The 19,313-nt window shown below is 42.2% G+C and overlaps 2 protein-coding genes across 2 annotated transcripts; one reads left to right on the top strand and one right to left on the bottom strand.

Annotated features, from left to right (window-relative positions):
* Positions 1-9,962: 9,962 nt before the first annotated feature.
* Positions 9,963-11,246, bottom strand: LOC148722124 (uncharacterized). The gene is made up of 2 exons (XM_088736998.1): positions 11,172-11,246; positions 9,963-10,931 (listed from the first exon to the last, which is right to left on the bottom strand). Exons 1-2 carry the CDS (start codon positions 11,244-11,246, stop codon positions 9,963-9,965), a joined length of 1,044 nt encoding a protein of 347 aa, XP_088593124.1.
* A 3,638-nt stretch (positions 11,247-14,884) lies between these two features.
* On the top strand, positions 14,885-15,871 carry LOC148722123 (uncharacterized). The gene has a single exon (XM_088736997.1). The coding sequence runs from the start codon at positions 14,885-14,887 to the stop codon at positions 15,869-15,871; it is 987 nt and encodes a 328-aa protein (XP_088593123.1).
* The last annotated feature ends 3,442 nt before the right edge of the window (positions 15,872-19,313 follow it).

Raw genomic sequence — 19,313 nt, 5'->3', positions numbered from 1 at the left:
CTATTGGCAGACCTAAGCTGCGTTTCAAGGACGTATGCAAGAGAGATATGCTCGCCACTGGCCTGCCAACAGATAAATGAGAGCTACATGCTGCAGATCGGAGTGATTGGACGTCTGTGTGCAGTCTGGCACTCCAAGTGGGAGAAGAAAGGCTGAAAGCTGAAGCCGATGATAGAAGAGCTAAGAGAAGAGCAGCAATGAACAAAGCAACCTGTGTTCCAGTGGCATGTGTCTTCGTGTGCAGTGGATGCGGCCGTGTCTGCCGTTCTAGAATTGGGCTTTTTAGCCACGAGAGAAAGTGTTTGTCCCAATTGCGCTAGTCATGGTTATGGTCCAACGACTGCCATTCAGTCAACCAGCTAATCAACCAGTCAGTCATCAGTTAACTAGTCACTCATTCACCAGGCGATCAGCAAGTCAGTTAACCAGTTAGATAGCCAATCAGAGACCATTAAGCTAGTCAACCTATCATTCAGCCAGTCACTCAACCGCTTAGTCAGCCACTTACTCACTAGTCAATTAACCGCTCAGTCACCAGCCGGTCACCCAGTCAGATAACCAGTCAGAGAGCCAGTCAAGTACCATTGGGTAAGTGAACCTTTCAGTCAGCGGGTCAGTCAACCAGCCAGTCAGCCAGTCAGCCATTCAGTCACACAGCAAGTCAGCCAATTAGCCACTCAGTCCTCAGTCGGTCTGTAAGTCAAAGAATTACTCAGATAGCTAGTGAAGTACCACTGGGTCAGTGAGCCTTTTAGTTAGCCGGTCAGTCAACCAGTCAGTCCGCCAGTAAGTCCCAGTCAATTAGCCACTTAGTCACCAGTTGGTCAGCAATTGAGTTCATTAGAAATAAACTTTTGCTAAAACTATCTGCAAGCCAGCCACAACCAAATATTTTTACTACCTTGTGTTTAAATTTGTAAGAAAGCGCTAAAGTTTGGTTGATACCCGATGTTTTCCGCGAAACTTGGCCAGAGAGTGAAATGCGCCAAGTCTTTCTCAACTCGAGCTGAAAACAGCTTTTTCCTAAAAGTATCTGCAAACAACCAAAAACCAAATTTTTTGAATAGATGGTGGTGCAATCTGTAAGAAAACACTAAACTTTCCTTCATACCCGATGTCTCCTGCGAAATTTGGCCAGATAGAGATTTGGATCAAGTCTTGCTCAACTCGCGCTCAAAACACGGTTTTCCAAAAAGTATCAGATAACAAGATCACCCAACTTTTTTGGATGGATTATATTGATATGTGTAAGAAAACACTAACTTTTGCTTGATGCGCGATGTTTCCTGCCAAATTTGGCCACATAGTAAAATGGGTCAAGTCTTGCTCAACTCGCACTGAAAACACGGTTTTGTAAAAAGTATTTGGAAACAACCCCAAACCAATTTTTTTTAATAGATTGTGTTCAAATCTGTAAGAAAACACTAAAGTTTCCTTCATACCCGACGTTTCCTGAGAGATTTGGCCGGAGAGATTTGGATAAAGTCTTGCTCAACTCGCGCTCAAAACACGGTTTTCCAAAACGTATCTGGAAAAAACCCCAAACCAATTTTTTTGAATTGATTGTGTTGAAATCTATAGGAAAGCACAAAACTTTTCTTGATAGCCGATGTTTCCTGCGAAATTTGGCCAAATAGAGATTTGGGTCAAGTCTTGCTCAACTTGCGCTCAAAACACTGTTTTCTATAAAGTATCTGGAATCAACCCTACGCCAATCTTTTTTCAATACATTGTGTTAAAATCTCTAAGAAAATACTAAAATTTCCTTCATACCTGATGTTTCCTGCAAATTTGGCCAGATAGAGATTTGGGTGAAGTCTTGCTCAGCACGTGCTCAAAACACGGTTTTCCAAAAAATATCTGGACACAACCCCAAACCAATTTTTTTGAATAGATTGTGTTCAGATATGTAAGAAAACACTAAAATTTTCTTTATACCTCATGTTTCCTGCGAAAATTGTCCAGATAGAGATTTGGGTCAAATCTTGCTCAACTCGCGCTCAAAACTCACTCGCACTTTTGTAAAGAGTATCTGGAAACAACCCCAAACCAATTTTTTTGAATATATTGTGTTGAAATCTTTAAGAAAACACTTAAATTTCCTTTATACCCTGTTTCCTGCGAAATTTGGCCACATAGAGATTTGGGGCAAGTCTTTCTCAACTCGCGCTCAAAACACGGTTTTGCAAAAAGTATCAGGAAACCTGCGAGAACCAACTTTTTTGGATAGATTGTCTTGAATTCTTTAAGAAAACAATAAGTTTTGGTTGATGCGCGATGTTTCCTCCCAAATTTGGCCACATACTAAAATGGGTCAAGTCTTGCTCAACTCGCGCTGAAAACACGCTTTGGTAAAAAGTATCCGGAAACAACCCCAAACCTTTTTTTTTTAGTAGATTGTGTTGAAATCTGTCAGAAAAACACTAAAATTTCCTTCATACTCCATGTTTCCTGCAAATTTGGCCAGATAGAGATTTGTGTCAAATCTTGCTCAAAGCGCGCTCAAAACACGGTTTTCTAAAAGTTATCTGGAATCAACCCCACACCAATGGTTTTGAATAGATTGTGTTGAAATCTGTAAGAAAACACTAAAGTTTCCTTCATACCTGATGTTTCCTGCGAATTTCGCCAGATAGAGATTTGGGTCAAGTCTTCCTCAACTCGCGCTCAAAACACGGTTTTGTAAAAATTATCTGGAGACAACCCCAAACCAACTTTTTTGAATTTATTGTGTTCAAATCTGTAATAAAACACTAAAACTTCCTTCATACCCGAGGTTTCCTGCGAAATTAGGCCAGATAGAGACTTGGGTGAAGTCTTGCTCAACTCGTTCTCAAAACGCGGTATTGTAAAAGGTATTAGGAAACAACCCCAGACCAATTTTTGTCAATAGATTATGTTGAAATCTGTAAGGAAACACTAAAATGACCTTGATACCCGATGTTTCCTGCGAGATTTTGCCAGATAGAGATTTAGGTCAAGTCTTGCTTAACACGCGCTCAAAAAACGGTTTTGTAAAAAGTATCTGGATACAACCCCAAACCAATCTTTTTGAATAGATTGTGGTGAGATCTTTAAGAAAACACTAAAGTTTCCTTCATACCCGATGTTTCCTGCGAATTTAGCGAGATAGAGATTTGCGTCAAGTCTTGCTCGACTCGCGCTCAAAACACGGTTTTGTAAAGGGTATCTGGAAACAACTCTAAACCAATTTTTTTTTAATTGATCGGGTTGAGATCTGTAAAAGTACACTAAAATTTCCTTGATACCCGATGTTTCCTGCGTAATTTGGCCAGATAGAGACTTGCGTCAGGTCTTTCTCAACTGGCGCTCAAAAGACGGTTTTGGAAAAAGTATTAGCAAACAAGCGAAAACCTACTTTTTTGGATAGATTGTACTCAAATTTGTAAGAAAACACTAAGTTTTGGTTGATGCGCGAGGTTTCCTGCCAAATTTGGCAACATAGTAAAATCTGTCAAGTCGTGCTCAACTCGCGCTGGAAACACGGTTTTGCAAAAAGTATCTGGAAACAACCTAAAACCAATTTTTATGAATAGATTGTGTTGAAATCTGTAAAAACACATGAAAATTTGCTTGATACTCGTTGTTTCCTGCAAAACTTGGCCAGAGAGTTATATGGGTCAAGTCTCACTCAAAGCACGATTTTGCAAAGGCCATCTGCAAACACAAAACCAATTGTTTTCAATAGATTGTGTTGAAATCTCTAAGAAAACACTAAAAATTGAGATATACCTGCTGTTGACTTCCAAATTTGGCCACAAAGTGAAATGGGTCAAGTCTTGCTCAAGTCTTGCTGAAAACACGGTTTTGGAAAAAGTATCTGTAAAGAACACAAAACCAACTTTTTTCAATGGACTGTGTTGAAATTTTTATGAAAACACTAAATATCGGTTGATACCCGATGTTTCCTGCAAAATTTGGCCAGAGCATGAAATGGGTCAAGTCTTGCTCAACTCGCGCAGAAAACATGGTCTTGAACGAAGTATCTGCAAACAAGACGAAGGCGATTCTTTTGAATAGGTTGTCTTGAAAGCCGTGAGAAAACGCTACAATCCAGATGATATCCGCTGTTTCCTGCGAAATTTGGCCAGAGTGAAATGCGCCAAGTCAACTAGTCCACCAGTCAGTCAGCCCCTTCAAAGGCCAGTCAGTAATTAATAAGTCAGTAAGTCAACCAGTCACTCAGTCGGTCAGGTGGCGGTGAGTTAGCCAGTTCGTCACCAAAGCATGGGTAAAGCGGTAACCTAGTCAGTCAGCAGGTCAGGTGCCCAGTGGGTCAGTCAACTGCTCATTCAGTCCGGCAGTTTTCTGTCAGTTAGCCAATCAGTAAGACAGTCCGTCACCAGTCGGTCAGCGAGTCAGTTAACCAGTCAGTCAACCCGTTAGTCAACCAATCAGATAGTCGTCAGGAGCTACTGAGTCAGTTAACTCGTCAATCAGCTGCTCAGGCACCACTGAGGAAATCGACCAGTCAGTCAGACAGTCAGTGGGTAAGGAAGTCGGCTGACCAGACATATAGCCACTCAAGTACCATCGAGTCAATCACTCTTCAAGTCAGCCAGTCAGTCAACCAGTGACTTACTCACCGGTCAACCAGCCTGTCACTCACCAATCGGTCACCAAATCAGCTAACCAGTCAGATACCTAGTCAAGTACCATTCAATCAGTCAACTCTTTCGTTAGCCTGTCGGCCGACCATGCACTCAGCCAGTCAGTCACCAATCATTAACCCACTAAGTCTCCAGTGGCTCAGCCATATAGCCAGTCACGTACCACTTGGTCAGTGAACCATTTAGTTAAGCGCACGGTAAACCCGCCACTCCGCCAGTCAATCACCAATGAATTAGTCACTCTTTCACCAGTCGGTCAGGAGCTCAGTTAACCAGTCAATCAAGTACTTCAGTCAGCCAGTCAGTCAGCAGTAAACTAGCCACTCAGTCACAAGTTGTTCAGCCAGTCAGTTAACCAGTCACATAATAATTTGGATATATCAACAAAGTTGAAATGGTAAATTGGCCACCGTAATGATTACAAAAGCTGACGTTTCGAGCGTTAGCCCATTTCAACTTTGTTGATATATCCAAATTATTTCGTTACTCCCACCGACGCAGCCCCAAACAGTTTCTTTCGAAACTATCAGCCTTTAACCAGTCACATAGCCAGTCAATTACCACTCCGTCAGTCAACCATTCAATCAACGAGCTACTCAACCAGTCAGTCACCAGTGAGATAATCAATCAAGTACCATTGAGTTAGTCAATCACGCAGTCACCCAGTGATTCACAGGTCAATTAGCCACTTAGTCACCAATCGGTCAGCAAGTCAGTTAACCTGCCTTGCTGAGTACATATCGGTCAGCCAGTCCGTTACCCAACCAGTCACATAGCCAGTCAAGTACCACTAGGTCAGTAATTCACTCACTCAGGCAAACATCAAGGAGATTTTAGTGTTTTCTCATAGATTTCAACCCAATCAATTCAAAAAAATTGGTTTGGGGGTGTTTCCAGATACCTTTTACAAAACCGTGTTTTGACCGCGAGTTGAGCAAGACTTGACCCAACTCTCTATCTGGCCAAATTTCGCAGGAAACATCGGGTATCAAGGAAATTTAAGCGTTTTCTTACAGATCTCAACACAATCTATTCAAAAAAATTGGTTTGGGGTTGTTTCCAAATACTTTTTACAAATCCGTGTTTTCAGTGCGACTTGACCCATTTTACTATGTGGCCAAATTTGGCAGGAAACATCGCGCATCAATCATAACTTAGTGTTTTCTTACACATATCAATATAATCTATCCAAAAAAGTTGGGTTGCGCTTGTTATCTGATACTTTTTGCAAAACCGTGTTTCTTCGCGAGTTGAGCAAGACTTCACACAAATCTCTATCTTGCCAAATTTCGCAGGAAACATCGGGTATGAGGGAATTTTTAGTGTTTTCCTACAGATTTCAACACCATCTATTCACAAAAATTGGTTTGGGGTTGTTTCCAGATACTCTTTACAAAACCGTGTTTTGAGCGCGAGTGGAGCAAGACGACCAAAATCTCTATCTCGCGTAATCTCGTAGGAAACATCGGGTATCACGGAAATTTTAGTGTTTTCTTATAGATTTTAACACAATCAATTCAATAAAAATGGTTTGGGGTTGTCTCCAGATACTTTTTAGAAAACCGCGTTTTGAGCGCGAGTTGAGAAAGAGTTGACCCAAATCTCTCTCTGGCCAAATTTCGCAGGAAACATCCAGTCTCCAGGACATTTTAGTGTTTTCTTACGGATTTAAACACAATCTATTCAAAACAATTAGGTTGGGGTGGTTTCCAGATATTTGTTACCAAAGCGTGTTTTGAGCGCGAGTTGAGCAAGACTTGAACAAAATCTCTCTCTGGCCAAACTTCCCAGGAAACATAAAGTATCAACGAAATTTTAGTGTTTTCTTACCGATTTCAACACAATCTATTAAAAGAAATTGGTTTGAGGTTGTTTCCAGATACTTTTTACAAAACCGTCTTTTCAGCCCAAGTTGAGAATCACTAGTCACAAGTCTCTATTTTGCCAAATTTCGCAGGAAACATTGGGTATGAAGGAAGTTTTAGTGTTTTCTTAGAGATTTCAACACAATCAATTCAATAAAATTTCTTTGGGTTTGTTTCCAGATACGTTTTACAAAATCGTGTTTTGAGCACGAGTTGAGCAAGACTTGACCCAAATCTCTATCTGGCCAAATTTCGCCGGAAACATGGGGTATTAAGGAAATTTTAATGTTTTCCTACAGATTTCAACACAAACTGTTGAAAAAAATTGATTTGCGATTGTTCCCAGAAACTTTTTACAAAACCGTGTTTTGAGCAGGAGTTCAGCAAGACTTGACCCAAATCTCTATCTGGCCAAAGTTCGCCGGAAACATGGGGTATTAAGGAAATTTTAATGTTTTCCTACAGATTTCAACACAAACTATTGAAAAAAATTGATTTGCGATTGTTCCCAGAAACTTTTTACAAAACCGTGTTTTGAGCAGGAGTTCAGCAAGACTTGACCCAAATCTCTATCTGGCCAAATTTCGCCGGAAACATGGGGTATTAAGGAAATTTTAGTGTTTTCCTACAGATTTCAACACAATCTATTGAAAAAAATTGGTTTGCGATTGTTACCAGAAACTCTTTACAAAACCGTGTTTTGAGCAGGAGTTCAGCAAGACTTGACCCAAAACTCTATCTTGCAAAATCCTGCAAGAAACATCGGGTATCAAGAAAACTTTAGTGTTTTCTTACAGATTTTAACACAATCTATCCAAAAACTTTGGTTTCGGGTTGTTTGCAGATACTTTTTACAAAAGCGTGTTTTCACCGCGAGTTGAGAAAGACTTGACCCAAATCTCTATCAGGCCAAATTTCGCGGGAAATATAGAGCATACAGGAAATTTTAGTTTTTTCTTAAAGATTTCAACACAATCTATTCAAAAAATTTCGTTTGGGATTGCTTCCAGATACTGTTTACAAAAGCGTGTTTTCAGCGTTAGTTAAGCAAGACTTGACCCAAATCTCTATCTGCCAAATTTCCCAGGAAACCTACAGTATTAACGATATTTTAGTCTTTTCTTAAAGATTTCAACACAATCTATTCAGAAAAAGTGGTTTGGGGTTGTTTCCAGATTCTTTTACAAAACCGTGTTTTCAGCGCGAGTTGAGAAAGAGTTGACCCAAATCTCTCTCTGACCAAATTTCGCAGGAAACATCGAGTATAAAGGTAATTTTAGTGTTTTCCTAATTTTAGTAATTTCCTAGTGTTTTCACAATCTATTTAAAACAATTAGGTTGGGTTGGTTTCCAGATATTTGTTACCAAAGCGTGTTTTCAGCGCGAGATAAGCAAGACTTGACCCAGATCTGTATCTGGCCAAATTTCGCGGGAAACATCGGGTATCAAGGAAGTTTTAGTGTTTTCTTAGATTTCAACACAATCTATTCAAAAAATTTGGTTTGGGGTTTTTTCCAGAAATATTTTACAAAACCGTACTTTGAGCGCGAGTTGAGCAACACTTGTCCCAAATCTCTATCTGGCGAAATCACGCAAGAAACATCAGGTATTGAGGAAATGTTAGTGTTTCCTTACAGATTTCAACACAATATATTCAAAAAAATTGGTTTGGGGTTGTTTCCAGATACTCTCTACAAAACCGTGTTTCCAGCTCGAGTTGAGCGAGACGACCAAAACCTCTATATGGCGAAATCTCGCAGGAAACATCGGGTATGAAGGAAACTTTAGTGTTTTCTTACAGATTTCAACGCAATCTATTCAAAAAAGGTGGTTTGGGGTTGTTTCCATATACCTTTTACAAAACCGTGTTTTGAGGGCGAGTTAAACAAGACTTGACCCAAATCTCTATCTTGCCCAATTTCGCAGGAAACATCGGGTATCAAGGACATTTTAGTTTTTTCTTGCAGATTTCCACAGAATCTATTAACAAAAATTGGTTTGGGGTTGCTTCCAAATACTTTTTACAAAAGCGTGTTTTGAGCGCGAGTTGAGAAAGAGTTGTCCCAAATCTCTATTTTGCCAAATTCCGCAGGAAACATTGGGTATGAAGGAGATTTTAGTGTTTACTTAGAGATTTTAACACAATCTATTCAAAAAAATTGGTTTGGGATTCTTTCCAGATACCTTTTACAAAACCTTGACACAAATCTCTACCTGGAAATATTTTGCAGGAAACATCAGGTATAAAGGAAATTCTAGTGTTTCCTTACAGATCTCAACACAATCTATTAAAAAAAAATTGGTGTGGGGGTTTTTTCTAGATACTTTTTAAAAATCCATGTTTTGAGCACGAGTTGAGAAAGACTTGACCCAAACCACTATGTGGCCAAATTTCGCAGGAAACATCGGTTATCAAGGAGATTTTAGTGTTTTCTTCCACAGTTCAATAAATCTATTCAAACACATGGGTGTGGGGTTGATTGCAGATACTTTTTAGGAAACCATGTTTTGAGCGCGAGTTGAGCAAAACTTGATCCAAATCTCTATCTGGCAAAATTCGTAGGAAACCTAGGGTATGAAGGAAATTTTAGTGTTTCCTTACATATTTCAACGCAGTCTATTCAAAATATTTGGTTTGGGGTTATTTCCAGATACTTTTTACAAAAGCCGTGTTTTCAGCGCGAGTTGAGCAAGACTTTACACCAAATATCTATGTGGCCAAACTTCGCAGGAAACGTCGGGTATCAACGAAATTTTAGTAGTGTTTCCTTATAGATTTTAACACAATGTATTCAAAATAATTGGTTTAGCGTGTTTTCCCTATACTTTTTACAATACCGTGTTTTAAGCGCGAATGGAGGAAGACTTGACCCAAATCTCTATCTGGCCAAATTTCGCATTAAACCTCGGGTGTGAAGGAAATTTCCACTTCTCCTGGAGTTGTCTCAAAGAGAAAATCATGTCCACAGTCAAATCGATTAGAGCGAAAACCACACTGAGATTCAGGGTACACCCTTTCAGCGATTTTTTGAAGGCGGTATGATGCCACTCGGGCAAACAGCTTTCCAGCAATGCACAGAAGTGAGATGCCACGGTAATTGTTGCGATAACTCCGGTCTCCCTTGCTCTTGTATAGGGTTCAGATAATAGAATCCCTCATGTCCTGGGGAACGTATCCCTCTTCCAAGCATTTGCAGATTAGCTGGTGGAGATTGTCGAACAATTGGTTTCCACTGCATTAAGACTTCAGCCGGAATACCGTAGAAGCCCAGGGGCCTTTCCAGACGATATGTGACTGATTGTCTTTGAGAGATCTTCCTTGGAGGGGGTCTTATCTAGTTCAAACATGATGGGAATCCTTTCATTGCAGTCAAGGAAAGAGGGTAAGACAGAGCTCGATCTACCATAGAGCTCGATATAGTATTCCACCCAGCACTCCATCAGACTTGATTTATCAGTAATGATTTCACCAGTTGATGTTTTGAGTGGTGAGGACTTGGACTGTGTAGGTCCCAATCGCCTTTTTTATACCCTCAAACATGCCCCTGGAATTTGCAGTGTCAGCAGCTGACTGGATTTCACCACAGAGATTCATCCAAAAGTTGTTAGCACAGATCTTAGATTTCTCATTCGCACGACGCCTGGCCTCCCGAAGTGCTTCCAGAGAGCTAGGTGATGGATTACGCTGGTAGTTCTGAGGAGCATTCGTCTTTGCTTGGATGAGCGGCTGGAAAGTCGCGATGTTTGCATTGAACCTATCCTGGCTTTTGCGTACATTCTTGCCAAAGGCCTTTAATGCTGCAGCAAGGGTGGTGTCCTTGATATGGCTCCAGTGATCCTCTGTGTTAAGTTCCAGACAGTCTCCGAGTTTCGAGCTCAGGATGTCGTTGAATATAGAGATATTCTCAGGGATGGCGGTGGCAGAAGCATTAATGCAAAGTATAGCAGATTGTTTGACACGATGGAACTTCTTTGGACGTAACTGTATCTTCGTGCAGACAAGGGAGTGATAACTGTCATGGTCAGCACTGTGGTATGCCCTTGTAGTACGAATGTTATTAAGGTGTTCCCGTCTTGAGATGATGAGGTCGAGTTGGTGCCACTTTTTAGATCTGGGGTACATGCACGAGAACCTATGGTGCAGCTTCACCCCAAAGAATGTGTTTGTAATACAGAGGTGATGATAGGTGCAAAGCTCCAGAAGGCGTTGACCATGTGCATTGCATTTGCCAACAAAGAAGTGACCAAGACAATCAGAATCAGGCCAGGAACCTTGATCGTTGCCCACTCTAGCGTTGAAGTCGCCGAGTAGAATCAACACTTTGTTGTTTGGGATATGTTTGATAGCATCATCCAATTGGCTGTAAAAGGCATCCTTGGCATTGGTACTCGAAGTCAGGGTTGGAGCGTAGACAAAAAGGCAAATTGGTGGGACCTAGATCGGTATTGAGATCGCTATGATGCGGTATTGAGATTGGTATGATGCGCTCAGACTTGGTTGAGCCCGGCTCCACAATCTGTACTAGCTTGTTGCTGAAAGCAAAACCAACTCCATGTACTCTAGGCTCATCTTCATCTCTACCCTGCCAGAAAAATGTGCATTCCTTCTCCGTTAGGCTTCGCAACCAGCTATGCGCGTTTCCTGTAAAGCAGTTATATCAACTTTGAGCCTAACCAATTCTCCGCTGATGACAGCTGTTTTGCGTACCCCATCAACGTCGCGTATGTCCGGGGTAAGTCCGGTCAGCATCGTTCGGACCTTCAAGTGGTAATTGACTGGATCTCTGACTGGTTAACTGACTAGGTGACCGGCTGGTGACTGAGTGGTTAATTGACTGGTGAGTCAGTGGCTGACTACGCTCAAAACACGGTTTTCTATAAAGCATCTAAAATCAACCCTACATCAATCTTTTTCAATAGATTGTGATGAAATCTGTAAGAAAACACTAAAATTTCCTTTATAGCCGATGTTTCCTGCAAATGTGGCCAGATAGAGATTTGAGTCAAGTCTTGCTCAACTCGCCCTCAAAAAAGGTTATTGTAAAAAGTATTAGGAAAACACCGCATACTAAAATTTTTGAATAGATTGTGTTGAACTCTGGAAGAAAACACTAAAATTTCCTTGATACTCGTTACTTACTGCGAAATTTGGCGAGATAGAGATTTGGGTCATGTCTTGCTCAACACGCGCTTTAAGCACGGTTTTGTAAAAAATATCTGGAAAACATCCCAAACCAATTTTTTTGAATAGATTGTGTTGAAATCTGTAAGAAAACACTAAAATTTTCTTAATACCCCATGTTTCCTTCGAAATTTGGCCAGATAGAGATTTGGGTCAGGTCTTTCTCAAGTCGCCCTCAAAACACAGTTTTGTAAAAAGTATCTGGAAACCACCCCAAAACAATTTTTCTGAATATACTGTGTTGAAATCTGTAAGAAAACACTAAAACTTCCTTCATACCCTATGTTTCATGCGAAATTTGGCCAGTTAGAGATATGCGTCAAGTCTTGCTCAACTCGCGCTCAAAACACGGTTTTCTAAAAGTATCAGGAAACATGCAAAAACCAACTTTTTTGGATAGATTGTATTAAAATGTGAAAGAAATCAGTAAGTTTTGGTTGATGCACGATGTTTCCTGCCAAATTTGGCCACATAGTAAAATGAGTCAAGTCTTTCTCAACTTGAGCTGAAAACACGCTTTGCTAAAAAGTATCTGGAAACAACCCCAAACCAATTTTCTTGAATAGATTGTGTTGAAATCTGTAGGAAAACACTAAAATTTCTTTTATACCCGATGTTCACTGCAAAATCTGGCCAGATAGAGATTTGGGTCAAGTGTTTCTCAACTCGTGCTCAAAACACGGTTTTGTAAGAAGTAGCTGGAAACAACCCCAAACCAACTTTTTGAATAGATTGTGTTAAAATCTGTAAGAAAACACTAAACTTTCCTTGATAGCCGATGTTTCCTGCGAAATATGGCCAAATAGAGATTTCGTGCAAGTCTTGCTGATCTTGCACTCAAAACACGGTTTTGTAAGAAGTATCTGGAAACACCCCAAACCATTTTTTTCAATTGTTTGTCTTGAAATCTGTAACAAATCACTAATATTCCCTTCATACCTAATGTTTCCTTCAAAATTTGGCCAGATAGAGATTTGGGTCAACTCTTCCTCAACTCGTGCTCAAAACACGGTTTTGTAAAAGGTATCTGGAAAACGCCCCAAACCACTTTTTTTTGAATAAATTGTGTTGAAATCAGTAAACACTAAACTTTCCTTCATACCCGATGTTTCCTGCGAATTTGGCGAGATAGAGATTTGGATCAAGTCTTGCTACACTCGCGCTCAAAACACGGTTTTTTAAAAGGTATCCTGCGAAATTTGGCCAGAGTGAAATGCGCCAAGTCAACTAGTCCACCAGTCAGTCAGCGTCTTCAAAGGCCAGTCAGTAATTAATAAGTCAGTAAGTCAACCAATCACTCAGTCGGTCAGGTAGCGGTGAGTTAGCCAGTCAGTCACCAAACCATGAGTAAAGCAGTGACCCAGTCAGTCAGCACGACAGGTACCCAGTCAGTCAGTCAACTGGTCATTCAGTCCGCAGTTCTCTGTCAGTTAGCCAATCAGTAAGACAGTCCGTCACCAGTCGGTCAGCGAGTCAGTTAACCACTCAGTCAACCCGTTAGTCAACCAATCAGATAGTCGTCAGGAGCTACTGAGTCAGTTAACTCGTCAATCAGCTGCTTAGGCACCACTGAGGAAATCGACCAGTCAGTCAGACAGTCAGTGGGTCAGGAAGTGGGCTGAGCAGACAGATAGCCACTCAAGTACCATTGAGTCAATCACTCTTCAAGTCAGCCAGTCAGTCAACCAGTGACTTACTCACCGATCAACAAGCCTGTCACTCACCAATCGGTCACCAAGTAAGCTAACCAGTCAGATACCCAGTCAAGTACCCTTCGATCAGTCAACCCTTTCGTCATCCAGTCGGCCAACCATGCAGTCAGCCAGTCAGTCACCAATCATTAAGCCACTCAGTCTCCAGTCCTTCAGCCAGTCAGTTAACCAGTCATATAGCCAGTCACGTACCACTTGGTCAGTGAACCATTTAGTTAAGCGGAGGGTAAACCCGCCACTCGGCCAGTCAATCACCAATTAATTAGTCACTTTCACCAGTCGGTCAGGAGCTCAGTTAACCAGTCAATCAAGTACGATCGAGTCAGTCAACACTTCAGTCAGCCAGTCAGTCACTAGTAAATTAGCCATTCAGTCAGAATTCGGTCAGCCAGTCAGTTAACCAGTCACATAATAATTTGGATATATCAACAAAGTTGAAATGGTAAATTGGCCACCGTAAAGATTACAAAAGCTGACGTTTCGAGCGTTAGCCCTTCGTCATTCGCTCCGACGAAGGGCTAAAGCTCGAAACGTCAGCTTTTGTAATCATTACGGTGGCCAATTTACCATTTCAACTTTGTTGATATATCCTAATTATTTCGTTACTCCCACCGACGCAGCCCCAAAAAGTTTCTTTCGAAACTATCAGCCTTTAACCAGTCACAGCCAGTCAATTACCACTGCCTCAGTCAACCATTCAGTCAACCAGCTACTCAACCAGTCAGTCACAAGTTAACTAATCACTAATTCACTAGGCGATCAGCAAGTCGGTTAACCGGTGAGATAACCAATCAAGTACCATTGAGTTAGTCAACCACGCAGTCACCCAGTGAGTCACAGGTCAATTAGCCACTTAGTCACCAATCGGTCAGCAACTCATTTAACCTGTCTTGCTGAGTACATATCGGTCAGCCAGTCCGTTACCCAACCAGTCACATAGCCAGTCAAGTACCACTAGGTCAGTCATTCAGTCAGTCAGGCAAACAGTCAACCAGTTACTCAGCGAAACAGTCGCCAGTCAATTAGTGACCCATTCACCAGTCGTTCAGCAAGTCAGTTAACCAGTCAGGTAGCCAATCAAGGACCATAGAGTTAGTCAACCTATCATTCACCCAGTCAGTCAACCACGTAGTCAGCCACTGACTCACCAGTCAATTAACCACTCAGTCACCAGCCGCTCATCCAGTCAGTTAACCAGTCAGAGAGCCACTTGAAGGTCCGAACGATGCTGACCCGACTTACCACGGACATACGCGACATTGATAGGGTACGCAAAGCAGCTGTCATCAGCAGAGAATTGGTTAGGCTCAAAGTTGATATCGCTGCTTTACAGGAAACGCGCATAGCTGGTTGCGAAGCCTAACGGAGAAGGAATACACATTTTTCTGGCAGGGTAGAGATGAAGATGAGCCTAGCGTACATGGAGTTGGTTTTGCTTTCAGCAACAAGCTAGTACAGATTGTGGAGCCGGGCTCAACCAAGTCTGAGCGCATTATGCACATAAAACTCAATACCGATCTAGGTCCCACCAATTTGCTTTCTGTCTACCCTCCAACCCTGACTACGAGTACCCATGCCAAGGATCCCTTTTACAGCCAATTGGATGATGCTATCAAACATATCCCAAACAACAAAGTGCTAATTCTACTCGGCGACTTCAACGCTAGAGTGGGCAACGATCAAGGTTCCTGGCCTGATTGTCTTTGTGACTTTGGTGTTGGCAAATGCAATGCACATGGTCAACGCCTTCTGGAGCTTTGCACCTATCATCACCTCTGTATTACAAACACATTCTTTGGCGTGAAGCTGTACCATAGGTTCTCGTGCATGTGCCCCAGATCTAAAAAAAGGCACCAACTCGACATCATCTCAAGACGGGAACACCTTAGTAACATTTGTATTACAAGGGCATACCACAGTGCTGATTGTGACAGTGATCACTCCCTTTTCTGCACGAAGATACAGTTACGTCCAAAGAAGTTCCATCGTGTCAAACAATCTGCTACACTTCGCATTAATACTTCTGCCACCGCCATCCCTGAAAATATCTCTACATTCAACGACATCCTGAGCTCGAAACTCAGAGACTGCCTGGAACTTAACACAGAGGATCACTGGAGCCATATCAAGGACACCACCCTTGCTGCAGTATTAAAGGCCTTTGGCAAGAATGTACGCAAAAGCCAGGAGTTGGTCAATGCAAACATCGCGACTTTCCAGCCGCTCATCGAAGCAAAGAGGAATGCCCTGCCGAACTATAAGCGTAATCCATCACCTAGCTCTCTGGAAGCACTTCAGGAGGCCACGCGTCGCGCGAATGAAAAATCTAAGATCTGTGCTAACAACTTTTGGATGAATCTCTGTGCTGAAATCCAGTCAGCTGCTTACACTGCAAATTCCAGGGGCATGTTTAAGGGTATCAAGAAGGCGATTGGGACCTACACAGTCCAAGTCCTCACCACACAAAACATCAACTGGTGAAATCATTACTGATAAATCAAGACTGATGGAGTGCTGGGTGGAATACTATATCGAGCTCTATGGTAGATCAAGCTCTGTCTTACCCTCTGTCCTTGACTGCATTGAAAGGCTTCCCATCATGTTTGAACTAGATGAGCCCCCCTCCAAGGAAGATCTCTCAAAGGCAATCAGTCACATATCGTCTGGAAAGGCCCCTGGGCTTGACGGTGTTCCGGCTAAAGTCTTCAAATGCAGTGGAAACCAATTGTTCGACAATCTCCACCAGCTAATTTGCAAATGCTGGGAAGAGGGATACGTTCCCCAGGAGATGAGGGATTCTATTATCTGAACCCTATACAAGAGCAAGGGAGACCGGAGTTGTCGCAACAATTACCGTGGCATCTCACTTCTGTGCATTGCTGGAAAGCTGTTTACCCGAGTGGCATTATACCGCCTTCAAAAGATCGCTGAAAGGGTGTACCCTGGATACCAGTGTGGTTTCCGCTCTAATCGGTTTGACTGTGGACATGATTTTCTCGTTAAGACAACTCCAGGAGAACTGCAAAGAGCAACATTAGCCACTGTACATTGCATTCATCGACTTGACAAAGGCGTTTGACCTTGTCAGTAGAGACGGCCTTTTCAAGATTCTGCCCTTACTTGGCTATCCTCCTAAACTCATGAGCTTCTTCAAATCGTTCCATGATGGGTCTCGGGGTACAGTGCAGTCTGACGAAAACAGGTCTGAGGCATTCGATATAAACAGCGGCGTAACACAAGGATGTGTGCTAGCCCCAACTCTCTTCAACATCTTCGTTTCAGTTTTACTGAATCATGCCTTCAAGTCCTCTGAAAAAGGTATCCTGATATGATCTCGTTCTGATGGTAAACTCTTCAACCCTGCACGCCTTAGAGCCAAGTCCAAAGTGCGCAAGGTAGCCATCCGTGACCTCTTTGCCGATGATGTTGCCCTCGTTGCTCACAGCGCTGAAAAACTCCAACTCCTCCTCAATCAGTTTTCTGACGCATGTGAGGCCTTCAGACTTACAAGCAGCCTAAGGAAGACGAAAGTCATGTCCCAGGACAATGCAGCCACACCTGCCGTAACCATCAAAGATTACATCTTGGAAGCCGTCACACAGTTTACCTATCTCGGCTCCACCACCTCAAACAACAACTGCCTTGAAGTGGAGATTGGAAAGAGAATTGGCAAGGCTGCAACCAACATGGCAAAGCTGTCTGCCCGTGTCTGGGAGAACAAGAAGTTAACTACCCAAACTAAAGTTGCTGTGTATCGTGCTTGCATCGTGAGCACCTTATTGTTTGGTAGCGAGTCTTGGATTACCTACGCTAGTCAGGAGAAGCGCTTGAACATCTTCCATATGAGATGTCTTCGTCGCATCCTCTCCATCTCATGGAGAGATAAGGTCTATAACATTAAGGTACTTGGAAGAGCCAATATCCCCTCGATGTTCACCCTGATAAGACAGCGCAGATTGAGGTGGCTCGGTCATGTGTACCGGATGGAGAATGAGCGAATCGCTAAGAATCTTCTGTATGGCGAGTTCGAATCCGGTTCGAGGCCTATTGGCAGACCTAAGCTGCGTTTCAAGGACGTATGCAAGAGAGATATGCTCGCCACTGGCCTGCCAACAGATAAATGAGAGCTACATGCTGCAGATCGGAGTGATTGGAGGTCTATGTGCAGTCTGGCACTCCAAGCGGGAGAAGAAAGGCTGAAAGCTGAAGCCGATGATAGAAGAGCTAAGAGAAGAGCAGCAATGAACAAAGCAACCTGTGTTCCAGTGGCATGTGCATTCGTGTGCAGTGGATGCGGCCGTGTCTGCCGTTCTAGAATTGGGCTTTTTAGCCACGAGAGAAAGTGTTTGTCGCAATTGCGCTAGTCATGGACATGGTCCAACGACTGCCTACTAGTCAACCATTCAGTCAACCAGCTAATCAACCAGCCAGTCATCAGTTAACTAGTCACTCATTCACCAGGCGATCAGCAAGTCAGTTAACCAGTTAGATAGCCAATCAGGGACCATTAATTTAGTCAACCTATCATTCAGCCAGTCAGTCAACCGGTTAGTCAGCCACGTACTCACTAGTCAATTAACCACTCAGTCACCAGCCGGTCACCTAGTCAAATAACCAGTCAGAGAGCCAGTCAAGTACCATTGGGTAAGTGAACCTTTCAGTCAGCGGGTCAGTCAACCAGCCAGTCAGCCAGTCAGCCATTCAGTCACACAGCAATTCAGCCAATTAGCCACTCAGTCCTCAGTCGGTCAGTAAGTCAAAGAATTACTCAGATAGCTAGTGAAGTACCATTGGGTCAGGCAGCCTTTTAGTCAGCCGGTCAGTCAATCAGTTAGTCAGCCAATAAGTCCCAGTCAGTCAGCAATTGAGTTCATCAGAAAAAAACGTTTGCTAAAACTATCTGCAAGCAAGCCAAAACCAAACATTTTGACTACATTGTGTTTAGATCCGTAAGAAAGCGCTAAAAATTCGTTGAGACCCGATGTTTTTCGCGAAACTTGGCTACAAAGTGAAATGCACGAAGTCTTTCTCAACTCGGGCTGAAAACACCACTTTCCTAAAAGTATCTGCACACAACTCAAAGCAACGTTTTTGAATAGATTGTGTTCCAATCTCTAAGAAAACACTAAACTTTCCTTCATACCCGATGTTTCCTGCGAAATTTGGCCAGATAGAGACTTGGATCAAGTCTTGCTCAACTCGCGCTCAAAACACGGTTTTCCAAAAAGTATCAGATAACAAGATCAACCCAACTTTTTTAGATGGATTATATTGATATGTGTAAGAAAACAATAACTTTTGCTTGATGCGCGATGTCTCCTGCCAAATTTGGCCACATAGTAAAATGGGTCAAGTCTTGCTCAACTCGCACTGAAAACACGGTTTTGTAAAAAGTATTTGGAAACAACCCCAAACCAATTTTTTAATAGATTGTGTTCAAATCTGTAAGACAACACTAAAGTTTCCTTCATACCCGACGTTTCCTGGAAAATTTGGCCAGAGACTGTAACTGAGATTTAGATAAAGTTGCTCAACTCGCGCTCAAAACACGGTTTTCTAAAACGTATCTGGAAAAAACCCCCAAACCAATTTTTTTGAATTGATTGTGTTAAAATCTATAGGAAAGCACAAAACTTTTCTTGATAGCCGATGTTTCCCTCGAAATTTGGCCAGATATAGATTTGGGTCAAGTCTTGCTCAACTCGCGCTCAAAACACTGTTTTCTATAAAGTATCTGGAATCAACCTTACGCCAATTTTTTTGGATAGATTGTGTTGAAATCTCCAAGAAAATACTAAAATTTCCTTCATACCCGATGTTTCCTGCAAATTTGGCCAGATAGAGATTTGGGTGAAGTCTTGCTCAACACGCACTCAAAACACGGTTTTCTAAAAAATATCTGGATACAACCCGAAACCAATTA

Source organism: Stylophora pistillata, chromosome 10 (assembly GCF_964205215.1).
Source record: "Stylophora pistillata chromosome 10, jaStyPist1.2, whole genome shotgun sequence".
Lineage (NCBI taxonomy): Eukaryota > Metazoa > Cnidaria > Anthozoa > Scleractinia > Pocilloporidae > Stylophora > Stylophora pistillata.
The sequence above is the reverse complement of the archived record's forward strand: the minus strand, read 5'-3'. Positions and strand labels throughout refer to the sequence as shown.